Source organism: Heloderma suspectum, chromosome 5, assembly GCF_057233095.1.
Source record: "Heloderma suspectum isolate Gila_16-S chromosome 5, 16-S_ref, whole genome shotgun sequence".
Lineage (NCBI taxonomy): Eukaryota > Metazoa > Chordata > Lepidosauria > Squamata > Helodermatidae > Heloderma > Heloderma suspectum.
Window position 1 is genome coordinate 149,042,157 of NC_139462.1, and position 21,977 is coordinate 149,064,133.

Below are 21,977 nucleotides of genomic sequence, written 5' to 3' on the forward strand. Positions count from 1 at the left end.
AACCCCATGGTTCAACAGCTTTGGTGTGCACACACAGAATTCCGCATGAGCAGAGGCTACCCCATTCTCTTTACTGCTGCAGAGATTTCCTGGTGTGTAATGGGGATGGACACAGGAAGCATCCTCCCCGATATGCAGAACTCTTGCACATAGCACTTTGGAGCCTGGCAGCATTTTGGATCCTGGCCTGTGCATACTGTAGGACAGCCTTCCCCAATATGCTCCTGGTGGTTCCACATGGACCTATGGCCTGACTGGAGTCTACCTGGAGAAGAGCCTTCAGTGTGGTGGCCCCCTTTCTTTGGAACTCCCTGCCCCTGGAGATCAGGCAGGCACCAACACTGTGTTGATTCTGGCACCTCCTGAAAACAGCACAGTTCCAGGAAGCATTCCTTAACTGACCAGTTATGGTTTCTGTTGGCATTCTGTTTTTTAAAAGCATGATTTTAATATGATGTTTTAATCTTTTTATTCTTTTACTATTTTATCTTTTATGTTCACCGCTCCAAAATGTGGAGGGCACCAGACTGGGGGAGGCTGCTGTAGGAGGAGATTTTGAAAATTCATATTAACTGTTAATTTATTTATGAATATTTCTGAATATTTATATACTGCCTCCTATTTTAAAATTCCTGGAGCAGCTCACAACGTATCACAAAATGATACATCATTAAAAGCAGAACAGCAGTTAGACAACTTAATGGTCAGGAAAAGCCAGGGTAAACAAGAAAGTTTTTAATAACTGTTGAAAGCCCACGATCATTGGTGCCTGACATATTGTGGATTGTCACTAATGTGCAAATCCTTTGCCTTCTTTGCCCTCTTAAACAATCCTTTCAGGTAGGACGTGATTTTCCATTTTAAATGTACAAAGACGGCTGAATGGTAGTGGCCTGTCCCAGGTCCCCCCAGTGACTGCCCAAGAATAGTTTGAAGGCAGGTCCCCAAGTGCAATTCATGTTTTTCTCTAGACTGCGTCTGAGGCTAGTTCCCACATTACACTGTTATATGTGGAAATCTGCTCTCATACAACACAGGGTAGGAAATGGAGACTGGAATTGGTTTCCCAGTGTATGCTTTAGGAATATACCACCACCTCCATCCCCCAAATGCCCACTTTAGAAAATAGGAGAGTAGAACTGTATGTATAAAAATGTAATGTTGGCGTAGCTACACATTTGCCCAGGTATTGAAATGAATGAGGAACTTTCCTTCTTTCTTTCCTTCCTTCCAAGTTGTCTGAATTGGTTGTTCTTATATAGTGGCTGCAAACAAATGACAGTTTAACCACTTATTACGCCTTTGATGGGGCAAGCTAACCTTTGGTCATGCTAACCTGGGGGAAAATAGTCCCAGTGACATTTCAGTTTCAGGTCAGTGCTGCTTGGGACTTGCATTGCCTGGATTTAGTTCTTTCACTTTGGCTAGCATTAAGAGCACCTAGTTGTTATGGCCTTGCTTATGGGAAGGAGTAACCTCTCTCCCCTTCCACATGGTTTATTATCACTCCCTCTTGATGGTACAAGAGTAAAGAGAGGAAATAGGAACAGACTGCACATTGTTATTGATTGTAGATTTTGTGGTTGTAAAATGCATGTAAGGTGGAAGATGAAGGCTAGGAGAAACGCAATTACTGTCACATAATTCTCCTTTCTGTGTGTCTTCCAAAGAGAGCCTTATTATAAACTTAAAAGGCACTGGAGTGCTGGCGTTTGAAACACATCTGTCTGTGAAGTTCCCATATTGAATCACACTGACCTTGATTTGATAGGAGAACATGGGAAGAAATGTTCATTAAACCCAGAATATCTATTATTATTGGCAATCACATGCATTAGTAGGATATTTATTATTTCATTTTAAACAGTTCTACACTGCCTTTCCAAAGCCCATAGTGGTGCACAATCGAACAGATAAAGACCATTGCAGGCGTTACATAAAATAACGCAATAGTTGAGGCCAGAAATAACATACCACCTCATGTTGATGGATGCAGGAGACTGGACTGGCTAACCGTTTTTCTGCTTTATCCATAGTGAAATATTGGTGTCTCTTAAACTCCACTTGGAACAGCACCCATCAAATATGTAAGAGTTAGTCTGTATTTTCAGTAACTAAGGGTGCCATCCTATACATGTTTAGACAGAGAAAAGGCCTACAACTTGTAGCATGCCCCAGCCAGCCATAGGATGGTGCCCTAAGGCTGCCAACCTGCATACCATGAGTGCACAACCTCTGGCCCGTCGGCCAAATACAGCCCCAATGGGATCCCAAACTGGCCCTCCAGCATTCCCTAGAAGGCCATGCCCCTTCCCTTGGCCCCACCCCCTTTCCCAGGACTGCCAATCATTTTGTGGTTTACTGGCATTTGAGTGGTTTTTCCCCCATTCTAAAAGATTGAAATGCCTCTCCTAAGGCTTAGTTCCTGGCAGTAAGAGTTTCGAGTTAAACTATGCTCATATTTTTGGCTATGCCCTTTTGGCCTTTGGTTCAGCCCTCTTTTGCCTTTAGGCCCACCCACCACTGGAATTAGGCCCCAAAGAGCCTCTTTGAAATTGACTTCAGAAAGAGGTTCTGCACCCCTGCTATATGTACTTACCCGGGAGTAGTTTACATTGAACTCAGCAGAAATTACTTCTGCGTAGACATGCATAGGATTGCATGGTAAGAAACTGAACCCATGGCAGGACAATGCAAACAAAGATTGAAGTGCCTCTCCCGACACAAACCTACCCATACACTACGCTCAACATCTAAAGTCCTCCTCCAGCTTCCTACTTGGAGGGAAGCTCAGAAGACCGCAACAAGGGAGAGGGCCTTCTTGATGGTGGCCCCCCTATTGTGGAATGATCACACCAATGATGCCCACCTGGCACCAACATTGTTATCTTTTTGGCGCCAGGTTAAGACCTTTCTCTTCTCCCAGGCATTTGGCAGCATATGATAAGTTTTAATTGATCCTGAATTGTTTTATGGTTATGGTTGCTTGCTTGAGATTGCTTGTTTGAAGTTGTTTTAGATGTGTTCTCTTGTGCATATTGTCCATTCGTGTGTTTTTTATGCAAATAGCTTTTAATCTCTGTATACTGTATTTTTAATGTTTTTAATCTTTGTAAACCACCCAGAGAGCTTTGGCTTTTGGGTGGCATAGAAATGTAATAAATAATAATAATAACAACAAAGAAACAAGATTAGGTTATATAATAGAGGCAAGCTCTTTTCTTTTTAGTTTGAGTTCTGTGGGACAAAATAAATGGGGACACTTGGAACACAGCCTGATGCCCCCTACAAACCTTCCTGCCACACTGTCACTCTCGTTTCCATCATAATGATGGGCTTGGTGCTAAATTAAAGTGAAAGCAGGATCAGCCATGCTGCCTTTTGAAAATATGGTCTCTCATTACTAGAGACTATGAAAATTGCATAGAGACTTTATTTCAAGTGCTAGCAACATTTAAGGGTTGGGGTATAGCTTTTAATAGCTTTACTGCAAAAATGGATTTCAAAACAAGTGGCTTTTGTGTTCTCCAAATCATGGTGTTTAAAAACTGCAAGCGTAAGTAAAGGTTAGCTCTCGGCATCAGCAGGCATTTATTAAAATGAGTAGGTCAATCAAATTGTTAAGCTGTGTAAGCATCTTAGAGGTATGCAGATTCAGAATGAAGTACAAATTTGGCAGTGATGAAAGATAAAATGGCAAGTACATTTGCTAAGGATTTATTGTTGCATTCTTGATATTAAAGGGCAATATAACAAACAGTCCACGAGAATGCATTTATCTTTAATTATTGAGTGAGCCAAGATGATATATGACTTGTCAGTTTGTTATCAGCTGCTCTGAACTGAAGAGCTAACAGTTATCCCTGAATCAGTTTAGAATTAGGAGAGGAACCAAGATCACTCCCAGATCACCATGTCCTCCCAGATCACATACCACAAAGATAAATTCTGAAGGATACATTGCTGACAGCAGCTGTAAATGCTATTTTATAATTGCTAGAGATGGGCACAAATGGCCTCTTGAAATTCTCCACCTTACTTGTGGGCAGAGAAATCTGGGAGACAATTTCAACGAAGTTCTCCAGGGGGAGGAGAAATTCTCAAAGTTTTTTCACAGGTGGGGCTCCCCATTGACAGGGCTTGTAGCACAGCTTCTTTCATTTTTGGTAAGGGTTCTGGGGGCATTCGTGCCACAACAGCATTAACTGTCTTGGCAGGCTGTCCCCCAGTTTGCATCCACCGCAATGCAGGTGGAGGCAGTGTTGGTGTCTAGCTCCAGGGATGAGGTGGAGTTAGCGCTCTGCCAAAATCTGTCTTCTAATTTCCTGAAAGTTTTCTCCCCCCATGAAAGAGGTTTCCATTGTTCTGTCTCATTCAGGGTGTTTTATAAGTTATTTTTGTGGTGTTTTTGAGCTTCCCTAATCACAGCTAGCCTCCCAGGCTGCCTGCATGTCCTAATCTGAAAAAGCTCCATGGGAAGAATTACCTCATGGTGCCTCAAACTGGGCTTTAATTGAAGTGGAGGAATCTAAGGAGGCTACAGGTGGCCAGAGAGATGATTGTACAACGGTAGACAGGACAGTCATGGACACTCCTCGGACACCTCCTAAGTAAAGTAAGCCCAAGAAACCCAGCCGCAGCCCATAAGAATTTTTCTGAAATTTCTTCATCACTGAATTTCTTTTCGAAAGCAAATTTTCTTTTATCAAATTGAATTAGAATGGCTGAAAAAAATGTGGGAGAAATTTTCGGCACAGCACTACTAATTATATTTACTTAGAGGCACTGTTTACAGTTAAATTGATTGATTAACTGATTGATTTGTTACATTTATATCCTGCCTTTTCCTCGAAGGAGCCCAAGGTGGTGTACATGGTTCTTCTCTTCTCGATTTATTCCTCACCACAGTCCTGTGAGAAAGGTTAGACTGAGAGTCAGTGACCAGCTCAAAGTCACCCGGTAAGCTTCCTGGCTGAGTGGCGACTAAAATCCAGGTGTCTCCCAGTCCAACACTCTAGCCACTATACTACACTGTCTCGCATAAAGTGCATTCCTGATCCACTCCCGCAAAAACCACAACCCAAGAAGTCAGAGGGTTGTGTGGCTGTGTGTGAGGAAAACAAGCAGCCCGATCAGTCTAAGATGGGAGTACACATTGTTAGTTACAGCGTTGGAGATGTTTGAAACTGAATTGCTTTGATGGCTGAATGGCTGTGACTCCTGAAGTACACAACACAAATTGCTGACTGTTATCAGCAAATGTCACTGTTATGTATACCAAGGGGTGTTATAGATTAAAGCTAGTGCTTTTCGGCCTTGGGAGGCCCTCACAGGACACATCACTAGATGGACTAGTGATCTAGCTGATGGGCACCAATGTGTCCCCAAACACCTTCCTTGGTGCCCACCAAGACACCCTACTCCTCCCAATTTGTATTTAACAAATATTTTTATATTTTCTTACTGGCAGCTGGGAGCCTAGCAACTAGCAACTGCCATCTTAATTTCCCATGAATGCCTCTAGGCAGGTTACTGGTTCTTTGTGACTGGCTGCCATGGATAAGCAAGGCTATTTTATGGTTTTGCACCCAGGACAGTTTCTCAAATTTCCAAATGCACCCATGAGCCCAAAAGGTTGCCTTCCCCTTCACTAAAAGGCAGCTCCATATGTTCATATCTTTGGCACAGCTGACCCACAAGTGGGCAACCAAGATGACTCCCCACAACCCATAATGCTTACTGAACAAATAGCTCCATGTGATTCAAGCAAAAATACTGCGTACAAACTGTGAGGAAGAACAGGTAAAAGAGTGGATTTAGACTCTTTGCTTAATATACTCCCATGAATGTTCAATGAAATTGATTGCAAAGTAAGGAAAAGGTCAAAAGAAACTTCTGAAGTTTTCAAATTATATGAGAGTTTATAAAAGACTCGCTCTTGGCTTTCACAAAATCCAGTTTTGTTCCAGGCAAAAAACTACTGACAGGCTGCTAATTCCTGCATATATTATAGACTGACACTACAATAGATTAGGTGATTCCTACCAAGTATGCAGAAAACTGCGAATTCCCAGTGAGTTTAGATTTATTTATTTATTTATTTATTTAGTGTACTTTTAAGCTGCCCAGTAACAAAAGTTCTCTGGGTGGTCTACAATACATTTAAAAAGATGACATTATTTAAAATTCTGCTAAGCAAATTTGATAGGTTCAATTTTCTTTTTTATGATATTTTAATTCCATTCTCTTTGCCACTTAAGAAATACAAGTTGGAGAGGGGTTGTAGCTGTATCACAGAACACATGTTTCGCATATATGAGGCTACGGTTCCTTTGAAGGCCCCCTTGCACTTCCCCTCAATGTCCCAAGGCTGCTCCATTATATAGAATAACAATTTATCTTAGATATTTTATATGATGTATTGAAATGCTATTCAGATTCCCTGGGGATGCTCTTTATTATTAAGGTTTATTTTTTTATTTATTTACAACATTTGCATACAGCTCCACATCTGAACAGATTCTGGAGCAGTGAACAACAAGAGATACAATAAATAAAAGATAAAAAGAAGAAACATGATATTAAGATTATTCTTGAAAAAACAGAGTGCCAATAAAACCAAGGCTGGTCAACCAAGGAAGGCTTCCTGGAAAAGAGCTGTTCGTAGTATTGCTCAGATAAAAGCTCTAGCAAACTGATTTCTGCCATTGGGCAGTCTCATGCCGTACGTTTGGGATGCAGATCAGGCTTGTGGCAATTTCCTCATTACCTTGGCAACATCGTTGAAACTCTCCTGTGGCCAGTTACCAGACTATATCAGTAATAGTGTGGTCCAGGTTACTACAATAGAGCAGGGGCTCAAACCTGAGTGGTCATACCCGAATCTAGATTTTGGGGTTCTCCAGCCAGAGCCTGCAAGATCACATTTAGCTTGATCTGAAGCCTACAGCGGAAAAGGCGGTTAGTCTAAGGGTGGGGAATCTCTTTCAGCCCAAGAGATTGCGCCGTAGATATTTTACGGTGCAATCCTATGCATGTTTAGACAAAAACAAGTCCTACAACTCCCAGCTTCCCCAGCCAGCCATGCCTAGGATTGTGCCCTTCATATCTGCTTTCATTGTGATCACATCATTTGCTAATATACAACCCATTTAGGAAGCTTACTACTGATGTGATGCATAGCTGAAGTGTAGACTGATTTTTAAAAAATCCTAGTATATTCTAACTTATTCACTCAGGTTTACCCAATTTTGTTAACTTTACAGAATCCTAACCTTCTAGATCATTATTTCCTCACTAGCAAATGAGCACAAAGGACTTTTGATTTACTTTGGCCTAATTTAGCAGGTTCAGCCAAAACAGGGTAGAACCACCCAGTTATGCTCTAGAAATGGTTCCGCAGACTAGGCTTTTCATTCATATCTGTGCCAAAAATGCTTTCCCCTCTCCGTCTCTCTTCCACACATGTACACTGGCCCTCCAAGACCTACACACATTTGCTCTGTCTTTGAGCGTAATGGGTTCCAAAATGTTCAGGCAGTGGGTTTAGCAACTCTGGAAACATCTGGAAGAAAATAAGCTTCACTGAACATGTTGAAGAACCACTTAGTGTGGCAACATAGCTCACCTTTTCACAACAAATGTACACAATTTCATCAAAGCATCAGATTTACACTATTTGTGAACTTAAACATAGTGATCATGTGATGCAGCCCATGTACTGCATGTGCAGCCAGTTGAAATAATGTGTCTATCTGAGCATAGTAGAATACACAATGGCTGGGTTCTGATAATCAGCGAGGAAGAGAAGCCACAGTGGCTTCTTTTCCCCACCTCGCACATGTCACTTATGCACCCACCATTTCCCAAATTACCCTCGCCACAGCGCAGGTTGCCATGTTGCCCAAACCATGTGAGGTGCATGGCAAGGCTGGCTTCCAAACCACCCCACAACCCATGGCTTGTTGTAGGGGTTACAGGGTGGTTTGGAAGCCATCTCCACCATGCACTTCACCAGGTTCGGATGACACGGCAACCCGCACCACAGCGAGGGTACTTAGGGAAATGGTGGGTGCACGAGCTGCACGTGCCGGGGGCAGGGAAAAGAAGCTACAGTTAGGGATGTATGGACTGTGTAAAATCCGCTCCGTCTGTGTTTTGCGGATTGTCAGGCACCTTTTGTTCCTCCATCTGTTCACAAACAGATGCGAATATTTTTTTTAATTGTGCAGAAAAATATGCAAATAATTACATAAGTATCTATGTAAGTATTTCCATAAGTATTTCCATAATTTCCCTTAGTACGCAACATGTTTCCTCAGCAGAAACTTACGTATTTTTCTACAAATTTATATGCATAAATTTCAGGAAAGTAAAAAATATAATCCGAAAGCCCACAGACTCCGCACGGCCTGAGGGGGTTGCTCTGCAGCAGATTCTGCAGGTTGGATTCTTAGTGTTGGGAGCACCCTAGCTGCCTCTAACAGTCCCCTCCAATAGCCAACTCAAGACACAGACGAAAAGGATTCTTTCCAAGGCTTTATTCCTTTTACAACTTAATGGCTCTTTCAGATGCTAATCACCAACGACTAAGCAAGGAACTTCACTGGGGTAGTTAGCAGAGTAGCCTAAACTCCAGGTAAGGAGTTTGAAGGAGAGGAGCAGGAAGATTCTGAACTTATGGGCTATGGAGAGGTCCTCCCTCTTACCCGTAGGTCCTCGGGACGCGACCATTGTTTTAGTGCCAAGCGGGCAGAGCGCCTCCTCTCGGTGCCCTCCATCTGGCACCACTCCCTGCATCTGTGCCGAGCGTCCAGCAAGGCCCCATCCCCCGCTCTCTCGCTTCCAGGGTCACTCTCTTTCTCAGGAATGCTGGCAGGAGGAATCTCTCCCTGCCGCTGTGCCTGTGAGAGATGAGCGAGCTCCTCTCCCACGGGTTGTTGCTCTTCCTCAGAATCAGAACTACTCTGGGGCTCTATGGGCTCAGTTTCCACCCTGACATTTAGAAATCTGAGCTCATTTTAGTCTGTCTCGAATTTCTCCAGCATCACAAGCTACAGTGGCTTCATTTTCTCCACTGATCATCCAACTAGGGATGTATGAAAGTCACTTACCTTTTCGCAGGTGTGATTCGCTGTGGGGGGGAGGCGCTCTGTCCCTCCCCCTGGAATCCTCCCTGGCCAGCTCTGCTCCACGGTGGCTCCCTGGCCAGGGCCGTCCACAGCCGGAGTTCCGGCCGCGGCCTGGCTGCTGCGGACAAAAATGGTGGCCACCATAGCAGCCGCCATTTGCATCCTACCAGGCTGTGATAGGCTACGTAAGTATTTACGTAGCCTATCACTACAAAGAGCAGGGACACAAATGGCAGCCGCTACTCCGTTTGCGCCGCTGCTCTTTTCGTGATAGGCTATGTAAGTATTTATGTAGCCTATCACGGTAAAGGCAGCCACGCAAATGGATTATTTCAGGTTATTAAACTTAATTGCTGAAGCAGCGCGGAGAAGCCCCATCCTCCATGCTCAGAAGAGGAGTACGGAGTGGCTGAAAAGGGTCAGGGCTGGGGAAGTTCTGGGGTGGGGAGAGTGGAACTGCATGTACGACACATCCTATGTGTTGTACAGCAGCCTCCTCTCCTGCGCCCCCCCCCCCCCCCGGCTAGACAGTCAAAAACATCTTAGCAGAAAAAGCAGGGCAGGAGAGGCACAGAGGGAACGATCCCCCCCCCCATGCGTCTCCTGCCTTGCTTTGGATAGGCGGTCGCCTCTGGAGGCGGCCGCCTATCTACATAGGATTGTGCCCTAAAGGGTGTAGCATATAAGCAACAGATTCAAGCTGGTTATCTGTTCCACACATTTATCCATCATTAACATTAGGACAGAGAGAAATGGGTACCTGAATGCAGAGCGTACTAAGGACTTTGGGACCTGGAGACTGAGGATCATCCCATGATTGTAGCAAGAGCTAATAGGATGTCAGAAAAGAAGATGGATATGGTGCTGAGTGGTAGAAAAGTCTATTTTTAAACAGCTACCTCTATGAAAGAATGACAGGACTGGTGAAGAATGGTTTCTTTGCAAATTCTGTCATCTTATGGCCAATTTATATGTAACATTTAGCCAGTGATTTGCACATTAAACAGCTTGAGTAGTGGCTTGGTGATGTGAGCAGTCTAATGTATGAGGAGAGAACCTGCACAATAATATGGCAGCAACTTCTGTGAATAGAATAGCACATTCTCAAATTCTCACACACAGCCCTATCCTAGAGGATTCTGGACAAATCTAAAAAGTTGGGCACCTCTGTCAAATACTCCTATCTTTGTGCCCTGGAGCAATAGCCTTATCTGATCTGGGTCCCATCTTTAACTCCAATCCTGCAACATAGAACTTAATTGGGGGGGGGGGGTTACTGTATAAATCTCTCTCCATCTCTTCTGCACTCTCTTTATCTTTAACACAGGGGTCCCCAACCCCTGGGCCGCGGACCGGTAGCGGTCCGTGGCCTGTTAGCAACCGGGCCGCAGTAGGGGTGTGCGAAACCCCCTTACCTTGGGTCCGCAGGGGTCCGTGGGGGGGGGAGGCGATCCTCCCCCCCCCCCGGAATTCTCACCAGCCCCGGCCGGCTCTGCTCCGCAGCGAGTCCACAGAGCTGCTGGCCAGCTCCGGCCGCTGGCAGACTTCTGGCTGCTGGGACGCAAATGGTGTCCGCGTAGCGGACGCCATTTGTGTCCCTGTTCTTCAGGTAATAGGCTACGTAAATCTTTACGTAACCGATTACTGCAAAGAATAGGGACACAAATGGCGTCCGCTACGCAGACGCCATTTGCATCCCAGTGGCCGGAAGTCCACCAGCGAAACCATCCCCCCCCCCTCGGTCCGTGGAAAAATTGTCTTCCACGAGACTGGTCCCTGGTGCCAAAAAGGTTGGGGACCGCTGCTTGAACACACTTGAAACTGCAGAAGAAAAGGGTGTCCTGACCCATCAGTTGAAGCTTCATGGCCTAGAGCGAATCTTGCTCCCTCTCTCTAGCTGAGAAGCCTCCCATTTTGCTTGACAGTGACGTGTGTAACACAAAAGCTTTGATACCCTTTTAATCCATCAGAATGTGATCCACTAAATGTCACGGCCTTGCCTGCTTTGTATCTGTGGTCTGATTTTTCCACCGTGGAAAGAAGATTATCAGTGGTGAAATGTATACACGTTCTGTCAGAGTTCAAAACCTGTGTGGACTTTTCATGAATGAATGGGAACTATGATATTTACGCAATTGCACAAATGTCAGAATTGTGCAATTCTGCTGCTGCTGCTTTTACCTAGGCCCCTGCAGTTATAGTTTTATTATGCGCCTTGTTATATTTGCTATTATATATAGTGCAAGCAGCTTTGAGTGTGCTCTATGGACAGGAAAGCAATGTATAATTAATTTATTTCCAACAGGGATTGTGAAGGAGAATATCCCAGTGGATTGTGTCCTTAGTGCATGCCAGTAACTAGCATGCAGAAGAATAATATCGGTATAGATGGAGGGTGTATAAACATTAGGGCTGTTTATATTAACACCCTCACACCTTGATGGGGGAAGTGAGATTGTGCTGGCAAGCCACAACTGTTCAGTGCTGAGATGCTTATTGGCAGGGTTGGTGCAAGGGTAGGCACGGTCGGGCCCCTGCCAGGGGTCCACCCCCCAGCAGGGTCCAACTGACAAGAAGCCCCCCACACACACACTTGCTCCTCCTCTTCACCATTGCAACCTGCTAGTTCATCTGCCTCTCACTCTGGCCGGGACAATGGTAGTGGTGAGAAGAAATAGTGGTATTTGAATACCGCTTCACACCTTGGATTGCTCCTTTAAAGTTCTGGCTGGTTTTGGCTGAACCCCGGGGCAGATTCACTACCCCGCCGACATCGGAGCCTCCAGCCCCCACTGAATGTGTGTATCTCTTTCAAACTGAGGGGGAATGTGGGGCCGCTGAAAGGCGTTGACAACAGATACACCAGCATCTGCAGCACACAGTTTATGGGCACCGGCCCCCCGCCCCTCTCACAAGTCCATTGATTGCATGAGGGCATTTGTCCGAACAACTGTATTGTTATCAAGTAGCATTGCAATGTGTAGGATGGCACCTCTTTCCCGACATTTCAAATGAGACATCTTTTCAAACGCTGCTCTAAGTATGAACATTCAAAATAACAGCTTCGGCATTTGACTTGCTTTGTTCTGGGAACTATGAGAAGAATGTATGGGAAACGATGATGTTCATTAAACTTCGAATAGGAAGAGGTGTCCTTTGTAGAAGGCAAGTTTTATTGCCAGTAAGTGAATGATTGAGCTTGCATACGTAGACAATGTTCTGGCCAGGCCAAGAGGCCAGTATTAATCCATGCTCCTAAATTTTTCAAGGACTGACTGAGTGAAAGCATCCACCATGTTTTGTGAGTCCTTTTCTTGGCCTTGTAAAAAGGTTGCAAATGATTTCCATTTGGTGCCAAATAGTATGAAGTTGGCACCAGGTCCTTTAAGAAAATTCTGAGAGCTGGAATTTCAGTGCTGCTTTGCTTTTCTTTGCACATTCTCCCTCAGCATAATTAGCCTTTCTACTTCCCTCACTGCAGCTGCACTGATTGTCAGCCACCACCAGATAGATGCTTTGTGAGCATTCCATGATGTCACAGTCACTTAGCCAGTGGTTGTGGGGGGTTGTAACATGCAGCCCCCCCCCCCCGTGTGTGTGTGTGTGTGATAGTATTTCTGAGTTACACATGTGTGTACCAAACTGCTTGCAGGTCCACATCTATCTTGTACACAGACTAGTGAATATAAACATATCTCCACATCTTAGTATTTTATCCATGGGCATAAATTTTAGAAGCATTCTCCTGTACATTGAGAAGGCCCCTTATGCCAGCTGTAGTCATATGCACAGTTACTTGGAAATAATTTCCACTAGAAATGAATGAGAACTACTTTCCGGTGAATGTGCTTAGGACTGCACTGTTAATTTAGGTTGTATGCTACATGTCTTAAACCTTGTTTATTAAGCAGTGATCCATGTCTCATTGCACACTTCTACATTTCATTAAATCTGAGGCAAAATTTCCCCCTGGAACAATATTGTTAATATTCCCATTGGCTTTGCAAATGTGCAGAAAGGCCCCAAGGTCAGAGTTTCCTTTGGAAAGGATAATTAAGTCTGAAAGAAAGATATTATGTGGTAATTAAATAGTAATGAGTAAGAAGCCAGGTACGAATACAGTGTGTGACATGGTACCAAACGGCAAAGCTGAAAATACCTACAAATTTAGTATTTTATTACCTTTTCTATTATAAAATTACCCCTGGGTGTCCGGAGTAATTTTTATTCTTTCTCAACTTGCGTCTGACAGAAAAGGAATTGAGTGGTCAGCACTCTGCCATACATATATGAAATCATAATACATCTCTAGAGGAGTTCAAGGAACTTTAATAACATTCCTGACATATTTAAGAGAACTTTCATGAAAATTGCTGTGGCTCTCAAGCTGGGGAGCGCCTTGTTCCAAATCAGACTGGAATGTGCTACTTAAATGCAAGTGCATAGAGGAGAGATGACTTGCATTTTCACCTTGTAAAAAATTTCACATGAAATTATACCGTCGCATTTACCGCCCTTCTTAAGAGCCTCCACATCATTTCCTTCATAGTCCCTGATGCATTGGGATTTAATATTTCAGCATTTGGTGAATATATTTGGCACAAGCTTAGCAAAGAGAAAATGGTTAATCTAATGTGGGTTTTCTTTTTCCCAAATCAAGGGTGTAAATCAGCTCTGAAATGACTCACTTCCTAGTGCCCAGAAATCATATTTCATTCTGTCTGGAACTGTTGACGTCTCAACGAATTCTTCATTAGCATATCTGAAACATAGTACATAGTTCAAAAAGCTTCCATTAAGACTTAATGATTAAGTAGACATTTTAGCTTGTACATTTTTCCACTGGTCAAAGTTTGTCTCTAATTTACCTTAGCATTTGCTTCAAATCTACAAAATTAAAGATACTTTTCAATACATCAACACAGGATAGGCCTTAGAATGGATCAGTCAGTTTAGATTCCACATGGGATACCATATCCCTATCCCTAATCTCTTTGTATGTCATTTTAAAACAAGCTCCACTCCACAGCAAGAGGAGGGATATGCTTGATTTTTATTTACCTTGGGTCTGAAAACACCCACACTTCCATTCATACATTCTAACAGGTGATGCTGAAATAACAAGAAATAATGCTCTCCTTCCCCATCTAGAACATTCATATGATTCGATAGCAACATAAATGCAATATTTTTCAGTGGAGACAGACACACTGCAGCTGTCATCAAGTGGTGGTCTTGTATGTGTGAATCGGGCTGCTGAAGTGGATGGGGTAGCCATAGCTTTTGTGAACCTCCTGTGTTATTACACAGAACAGAACTGCCATTCTGAGCTATCTGCATTCAGATTTGGGGCTTTTTAGTTAGCCATTTTTCATTATTAAATCTTACACTAATGTTCCCATAGGTGGGAATTGGAGTAGGCAATCAGGAGTGCAAAGGATGAAAGAGCCTGCCCTTTTGAAAGGACAGCCCCCTTTTCCTACACTTCATGCAAAGAGAAATGTGAGGCTAGGGCTGTCAGAGAATTCCGCCACGGACTCCAGTGAGGCTGGATTCTAAAGAATCTGTGGCAGAACGGCCTCACCACACCACACCACCACCCCACAGAATCCCCCCGGGACAGAGCTTACCATGCGACAGATGCGGTGGCTCCAGCTGGTCTCCCAGCCAGTGGCTGCCGGGCTGCTGCGGCCGGCATTTGCGTCCTTGCAGTCCGCCGTGATAGGCTACATAAGTATTTACATAGCCTATCACGGTAAAGGCAGCCACGCAAATGCCCATTTGCATGCCCATTTGCAACCGCAGCAGCCCGGCTGCAGCCGGAACTCCGACTGCGGCTCCATGGAGCTGACGCGGAGCGGACCCAGCTGGGGAAGATTCCGGGGGGAAGGACAAAGCTCCTCCCCCCCACCGCAGATTGCCTGGCACGGAGCCAGGTAAGACTTTTGTATATCCCTATGTGTATTTCACTTTAATTGTTTTATATCTTTTATTGCAATGTAGAGGTACATCTGTATCATTAAGTTCTAAGATGTGAACTGTCAGACAAAAAGTATATTAATTTTATCCATGGAATAAGCTGTCTATAACAGTACTTAAGAACATCAGAAGAGACCTGCTGGATCAGACCCAGGGTCCATCTAGTCCAGCATTCTGTTCACACGGTGGCAAACCAGCTGTCGACCAGGAACCCACAAGCAGGGCACGAGTGCAACAGAACCCTCCCACCCATGTTCCCCAGCAACTGGTCTACACAATACACAAACTGGTGCTCACAGCCTCTGGTACTGGAGGTAGCACATAGCCATCAAGACTAGTAGCCATTCATAGCCTTCTCCTCCAGGAACTTGGCCAACTCCCTTTTGAAGCCATCCAAATTGATGGTCATCACTACATCCTATGGTAGCAAATTCCATAGTTTAACTATGCGCTGTGTGAAGAAGTCCTTCCTTTTATCTGTCCTGAATATCCCGGAATGCTTCCTGTAAAACTTTATATTTTAATGCTTCGATATGAAGCAAAGTGTTTCTAAAGATTTTTTTAAAATGCAGTCTTGTAAACTCAAGCTGACAAGAAGCGGTATATGATATTTTTAGGAATAATGAATTCTCCTAAATATCTACTATGGATGCTAGGACAGTGTCAAAGATTTGGACAGTCCACATCTTCAAGACCGGACTCTTTAACCAAGGGTATCGAACCTCTTTCAGACTGAGGGCCCCATTCAATTTCAGAAAAGCTCTCGGGGGCCATGTTCTGGGGCTGAAGGTGGGTGGGGCTGACGGCAAAAGGGGTGGGACCAAAATATTAGAATACATTAGCTTAAAGCTCTTCCTGCTGGTTCTGAAGTTTCATGGGAGGCATTTCAACCTATTAGAATGGGGGAAAAACTGCACAAAAGCCAGGAAACCACCAAAAGATCAGTAGTCGGGGAAAAGGGGTTGAGGTCAGGGAAAGGGTATGTGGCCCTCTAGGGAACCCTGGAGGGCCAGATTGAGACCCCAGTGGGGCTGGATTTCGACCTCCAGGCCTGAGGCTCAACTAGGGATGTGCAAACCCACCCCCATCCAGGTTCTCCAAGCACCCGCCCAGCCCCTACGCCTGCTGACCAGTCCCCAGACCCCGCTCGAGCCCCTCCTGCATTCAGCGAGTCGCCTGCACTCACCCCAGCAGCCTCATCAAGCTCCCCTGATGCCATTTTTGAAAAATAAAACAGGGACTGCAAAAATGAGCGTATTTGCGTATGTATGAAAATCCACATATTTTTGCAAATATATTTTCAAATGCGCATTTGCAAAAATGTGCATTTTGCGCATATGCAGATATGCACGTTTTTGCCATCCCCTTTTTATTTAAAAAAAAAATGGTGACTGCAAGCTTGACGAGGCCACCAGGGTGAGTGCGGGCTGCTCGCTGAGCGCGGGAAGGGGGTGAGTGGGGGCAGGGGCTCAGCGAGCAGGGCTCAGGGTTGCGGGCAGGGGGTTCTGCCGGATTACCAGACGGAATCAGGCACCACACCATCTCTAGGTTCAACACTCCTGCTTAAAACCACTGAATTCAATGGGGACTTCTTTCTGAGTAAACATGCACAGGATCAGGCTTCCAGAAGCTGATTCAGCTCCTTAATCAAAGGGACATGGAGACCCATTTTCAAAGGGCTAAAAAGACATGGACACACACACACACAGAGGTATGTACCATGCGGTTCATATTTTAACATTTTCAATATTAACGTACCAACCACGTGGAGAGCTACTTGTCTTTATGTGTAGGCTGCCTTTACATTAAAGAAAAATCTCACAATCCTCCTGTTGTGGAGCCTTTCTGCATTTACAGCAGTCTCCCAGATGGCCACGATGTGATTGCTGAGCGGGGAAGTTTTTAATTTCCAAGGTTCCATAGAGATCAATGCAACACCTCCATCTAGTGGCTGTTTTAATAGCATAACGATCCAACTTAAATAGATAGTTCATTATTTCCTGATCTTTTTGAGATGGAATAACCAGGAAATACCTCTGGATGTGCCCTGGAGGATGACGACGTCATGAAACTTCCGTGAGTGAGCAATCTCAATAGCAAGATAAAAGCTCTGTGTGAAGAAGCCCACCATCTCCGGTCATAGTAAGAGTCAGTTGTTACTTGTGCTCTCCCACATTCTTGGATATGGCTTGCATGGCAACCAAGAGAATATGGTTAAGTAGAAATGGCTGATGCTTCTTCTTCTCCCCAGCCCCACTCCTATTTCATCCAAGGGACTAGAGTCATCCCCTCCTGCTCATCCTGCTTTCTCAGCATTTGCCAAAAACTGTGTCCAAGCCATCCCTGTGCATTTGTATCACATGTGTCAAATTCCAGCACTCATCAACCATTGGTGAGTCAGCCCTTTGCCCAAGCCCTAAAGTTGCCTGTTGTATGGAGTGTGTAGAGGTTTAAACTCATATCGGGGAACACCTAAAGAGGGCAACCTATGGCCCTCGAGAAGTTTTGGCCTACAGCTACCATCAGCCCTAGTCAACATAGCCAAAAGTGATGGGAGTTATATTTTAAAATATCTGGATGGCCATACGTTGCCCACCCCTGACCTAAAGGGTCTGATAAGGCTCTTTGGTTTATGTTTGACACTCCTGCTTGACATAGTAATTGTTACTGAAACACAAAGAGCGAAAAGAATAAAAAATAACATTTAACTACAGTATTTAATATTTTTAAAATTAAAATAATTAGATGTTGGGTTGTGTGCGAGTGTATTTAAAGACATTTTAGGCATATTGACCTAAATACTGGTAGTTTCATTGACTCGAACAATATCAATTGACACGCGCATAGAAGTTGCCATAGTAGTCAGTGTTATGTAAGCACTGCATTTGTAAAGCAAACTAATACTGCATGCGAGGTGCCAGATGTGGTTTCCTTTTACAACATTCATCCCCAAGGTAAGAAACTACAACAGAAGCTTTGCATTTACAGGGCTGTGCTGTGAGGTTTTCTGAATACTAATATAACATCACAGATATGTGGGCGACCTGTTAATAATAAATTGCAAGACAAGACCTGAACAGCAAGTACAACCTGCTAACAGTCAGAGATGGGCAACAGTGAGCAGGAACCAGGCAAAATATTCTCCTTTGGAAAATGCCAAGACAGTCAACCTGTTTTGTCATGTATAATCTATAACTTCATATTATGCGTATAGGTCATACACCAATATCAAGGCTATAGAACTAGGAATGAAAAATAATAATAGCCTGGCTTCTTGGAAATATTCATAATCTCAGTGAGATTGAAAATAGGATGCAGGATTCCAAATGAGTGATTCTCCCTACCTGAGACAGAAGCAGCCTTGTTCTCAAATGTTGTAATCAATCATAAGCTCACTCCATGTGAGATGGTGAAACCCACTTCTCAATCACAGGTCTTCCAGTAAATAGACTACATTTGGGAAACATTCAGGCTTAGTTTACATGTTACAGTGGTATTATGCAGTGTGGTGTAGTGGTGAGAGTGTTGGGACTGGAGCCGGGAGATCTGGGTTCTAGTCCCGACTCGGCCATGTAAGCTCACTAGGTGACTTTGGGCCAGTCACAGACTCTCAGCCCAACCTACCTCACAGGGTTGTTGTTGTGAGGATAAAATAGGGGAGGAGAATTATGTAAGCTGCCTTGGGTTCCTTGCAAGAGGAAAAATGCGGGATATAAACGCAATAAATAAAATAAATTCTCACCGCTCCCTAAATGAGGAAAGAGAAGCTACTTCAGGAGAGATATGTGTTAGGCCTAGCCCCGGAGCTGCCATGAGTACTATAGTTTTAGAGCCAGAATCTGATTCAGATCTAGAACAGGATGCCTGGGAACCCAGTTCAGTCATGTCAAGCTTGGGACCTGGGAGCTTAGCTGTGCCTTGGTTCCTATGAGGAGGATACTCCCTATCAGTCACAGCCGCAAGAGGCAGCCTTGAAGGAGGCCTATGATTTACAGCCTGGGAATGTGAGGACCATGCAGGAGGAGGACTCCACAGGGGATGGGGGCTCAGGGATGTCTCCCAGGCTATGGTGCCAACTGAAGAGGGCAGAACAGAGATGCCTACTCAGACATAGTGATTGTTTATGGGCCAGATTCCCCTGTCAGGAGAGACCATCAGAAGGGGAGCTTTAGCAGCCCCTCCCCTGAATTTAGCTGGTGCTCAGGCTGAAGAGCTTTTGCTGAGAACATTGTCTTCTTAAGGTGCAATCCTATGCATGTTTAGACAGAAAAAGAGTCCTATAATTCCCAGCATTTTCCAGCCACCATGGAGTTGCTGGGAGTTGTGGGCCTTTTTCCTGTGTAAACATGCATTTGTTTAAAACATGGGTTGTCAGGGCTGCCAGAGAGGGAATGAGTGTGCTAACTCCTGCGCACCCCCCACCACTTCTGCTTTGAAGCAGCTTTACTCCGCAATCCAGGAACATCTGGGTTGTTTAGGGTTAAACAACCCAGAGTTGAACCCAACACTCACCCATAGTTTGTTGTTGGGTTAGAACTCTGAGTTAGTTGTCCCTCAGAAATCTCAAGTTCCAGGTTTGGATGTCAGATTGAACAATCCAGGGACTGGGCATTCTGAGGCTGTTGATCAAAGCTGATTGAAAGCAGAAGCAACAAGTGCAAGAAAAGCAGTATGCTTGTTCCCTTGCTTGCAGCCCCACCAATTCATGGGTTGTTTAACACAGGTATTACCTGTGAACCAGGCTGTCAGAATTTTGCTGGACCTGAGAAGTTCTGCAGCTCCACCCGGTGGCCAGATATAGAAGGTCCACACTGCAGTACTTGCAGGATTAAGCCCTAGGCCTGCAGGTGCTCACCCCTAATGCAGACCAGCTGGGAGCCTCAGAAAGCCCTATAAAGAGCTTCCTCTTCCCTCCAAGCTCTGCCATAGCAACATGAGTCTTTGTAGTGGTGTTGTTTGTGTCTCTTGTTCCTGACTGTGCCATGCCTTTGCTGATCCTTGACCCTGGCTTGTTGCTGATTATGCCTTTGCCTCTGGCTCTGCAGCACCTTGCTGGCAATTGACCATACCCTGCTCTGGACTCTGCCGTTGCCTCTGGCCATGCCACAGCTTGTCTGTACTCTGCCTGTGCTGGTGCTGCCATGTGTTGCCAGTGTTTTTCCCTTGCCTGAGGAATCTTGGCTCACTGCCTATCTCCATCACCCACCCCCCTCAGTATTCTAGTTGAGGACACCTGTTGCTCACATCCTGGACCTGCCAGAAGTCAGTATGTACACTTCCAGCTACCAAAAGTCCTGCTTCTTACTTCTTTCCCTTATGCAGTCACACGCTTTGAAGCTGAGCTCTTAGCCACTACAACAGCCATATCATCATCTCTCTCCTTTTCTTCCAGATTGGTGTTCTCGTTTTAGTTGTTTCTGAAAAGGATGGCCTCAGAGACCAATTCAGATATTATGTTTTGGCAATTTTTTTATGATCTTCCCCCACCCCTGGAATATAACTGAAGGGTGGTGTAAATATGTTTTAATGAAATAAATATGAATAGCACAGCTTCAGTGTCTAGCTGGTTATTCAGACTCTTCTCATGAGTTAAATAGGTGTCTCAAATTAATTGGGGCAGTTGATTTGTTTTTATCCCTATATTTTAAAAATGCAAGTGGTAACACTCAGAGCTTTAGTAATGGAAAGTGAGGGCATATTAGAAGTATGTCCTGGCCAAAAGAACCCCACCAGCAGCAGCAAAGGTGGGTTTGTGGGCATGTTGCCACCCCCATCCCCCAAATGGTCTCATACTCTGAAAGTGGGGGGGGGGGGAATTAGTTTGAAATCATGATTGTAACATGTCAGGTAAATATTGCAGCACTTATTTCCTATTTTACAGTAGCAACAGTATATTAATTTTTTTTTAAGTATGTTTTTCAGACCTGTTTCATTCATATATTCATATACCTATGCATGGGTACTCAGATATAGATCCTGCTGTGTTCAGTGGGGCTTACTCCCAGGTAAGAGTGCACAGGATTGCAGCCTCAGTTAATAAATCATATGAAGTTTAGTTGATGGATCAACTGAAGCTACACTTTTCCAGGAGTAAATCCAATTGAATTCACAGTGGGACTTATTTCTGAGTAGGCAGGCATAGGATTGCACTGTAAGATTTCTTTATTTGGGTGACAGCTTTACATTTTTGGCAAATGCAAGTTTGCTGTCATGTAGATGTGTGGTGGGAACCTGCAGCTAAATTTGGCTCCTTGTCCAGCACCCATACCTGTAAGATATGCACAGTTAAAAACAGGTTTGGTGGGTGCGGGTTACTTGTATGCATAAGTCAAACAGTCCACAAGGTTAACATCATGTATGTAGGACCCCTGTCGGTGACCTCTTTCTTTGGCTTGAAAAAGAAAAGCACTGTATGAATTCTGCTGGGTAGGGGGAGCAGAAAAGCAGCAGGTATAAATCTGAACCCTGAGGAATGGCAGAGCCAAAATCAATTAGGGAAGAGAGTTTTCCTTACAGTGCCTGACTTATTGCAAAGAGGAAACCTGAAGCTGTTGCTGGTTGTTGCTATTTTTTAACCAGCCGTAAGGGATTTTTCTCACTATATTTATTAAAGATAGAGTATCAACACATACCCTTATTTTTTCTTTGAAAATTTCTTGTCTTCGGTGTAAACATTTATTTTCCCATATGCTTTTATGTTTTGTAGGAGCTACTGTAACTTTTAAGTTACCACTTCAGTGTAAGCGGCAACTCCCATTAAACCAACTTACGTAAGGGTCTGAAGAAAGGAACACTTTGGGTGTTCGTTAAGCTTTCCTCTAGAACAGTGGTTTTCAGACTTTGTTCTGGGGAAACCTTCAGTTCCTT

The 21,977-nt window shown here is 44.3% G+C and overlaps 1 protein-coding gene across 12 annotated transcripts in view; it reads left to right on the forward strand.

Moving 5' to 3' along the window:
- The window catches only part of TPK1 (thiamin pyrophosphokinase 1), a 417,079-nt gene that overhangs the window by 151,938 nt on the left and 243,164 nt on the right, over nt 1-21,977 (forward strand). For 3 of the 12 annotated variants that reach the window (XM_084857754.1, XM_084857759.1, XM_084857755.1), the window contains exon 5: nt 4,855-4,959. The exons of the other annotated variants lie outside the window; for them this stretch is intronic. In XM_084857754.1, coding sequence (XP_084713880.1) covers nt 4,855-4,959 — 105 coding nt within the window. The remainder of the gene's footprint in view (nt 1-4,854; nt 4,960-21,977) is intronic. 12 annotated transcript variants of the gene reach the window in all.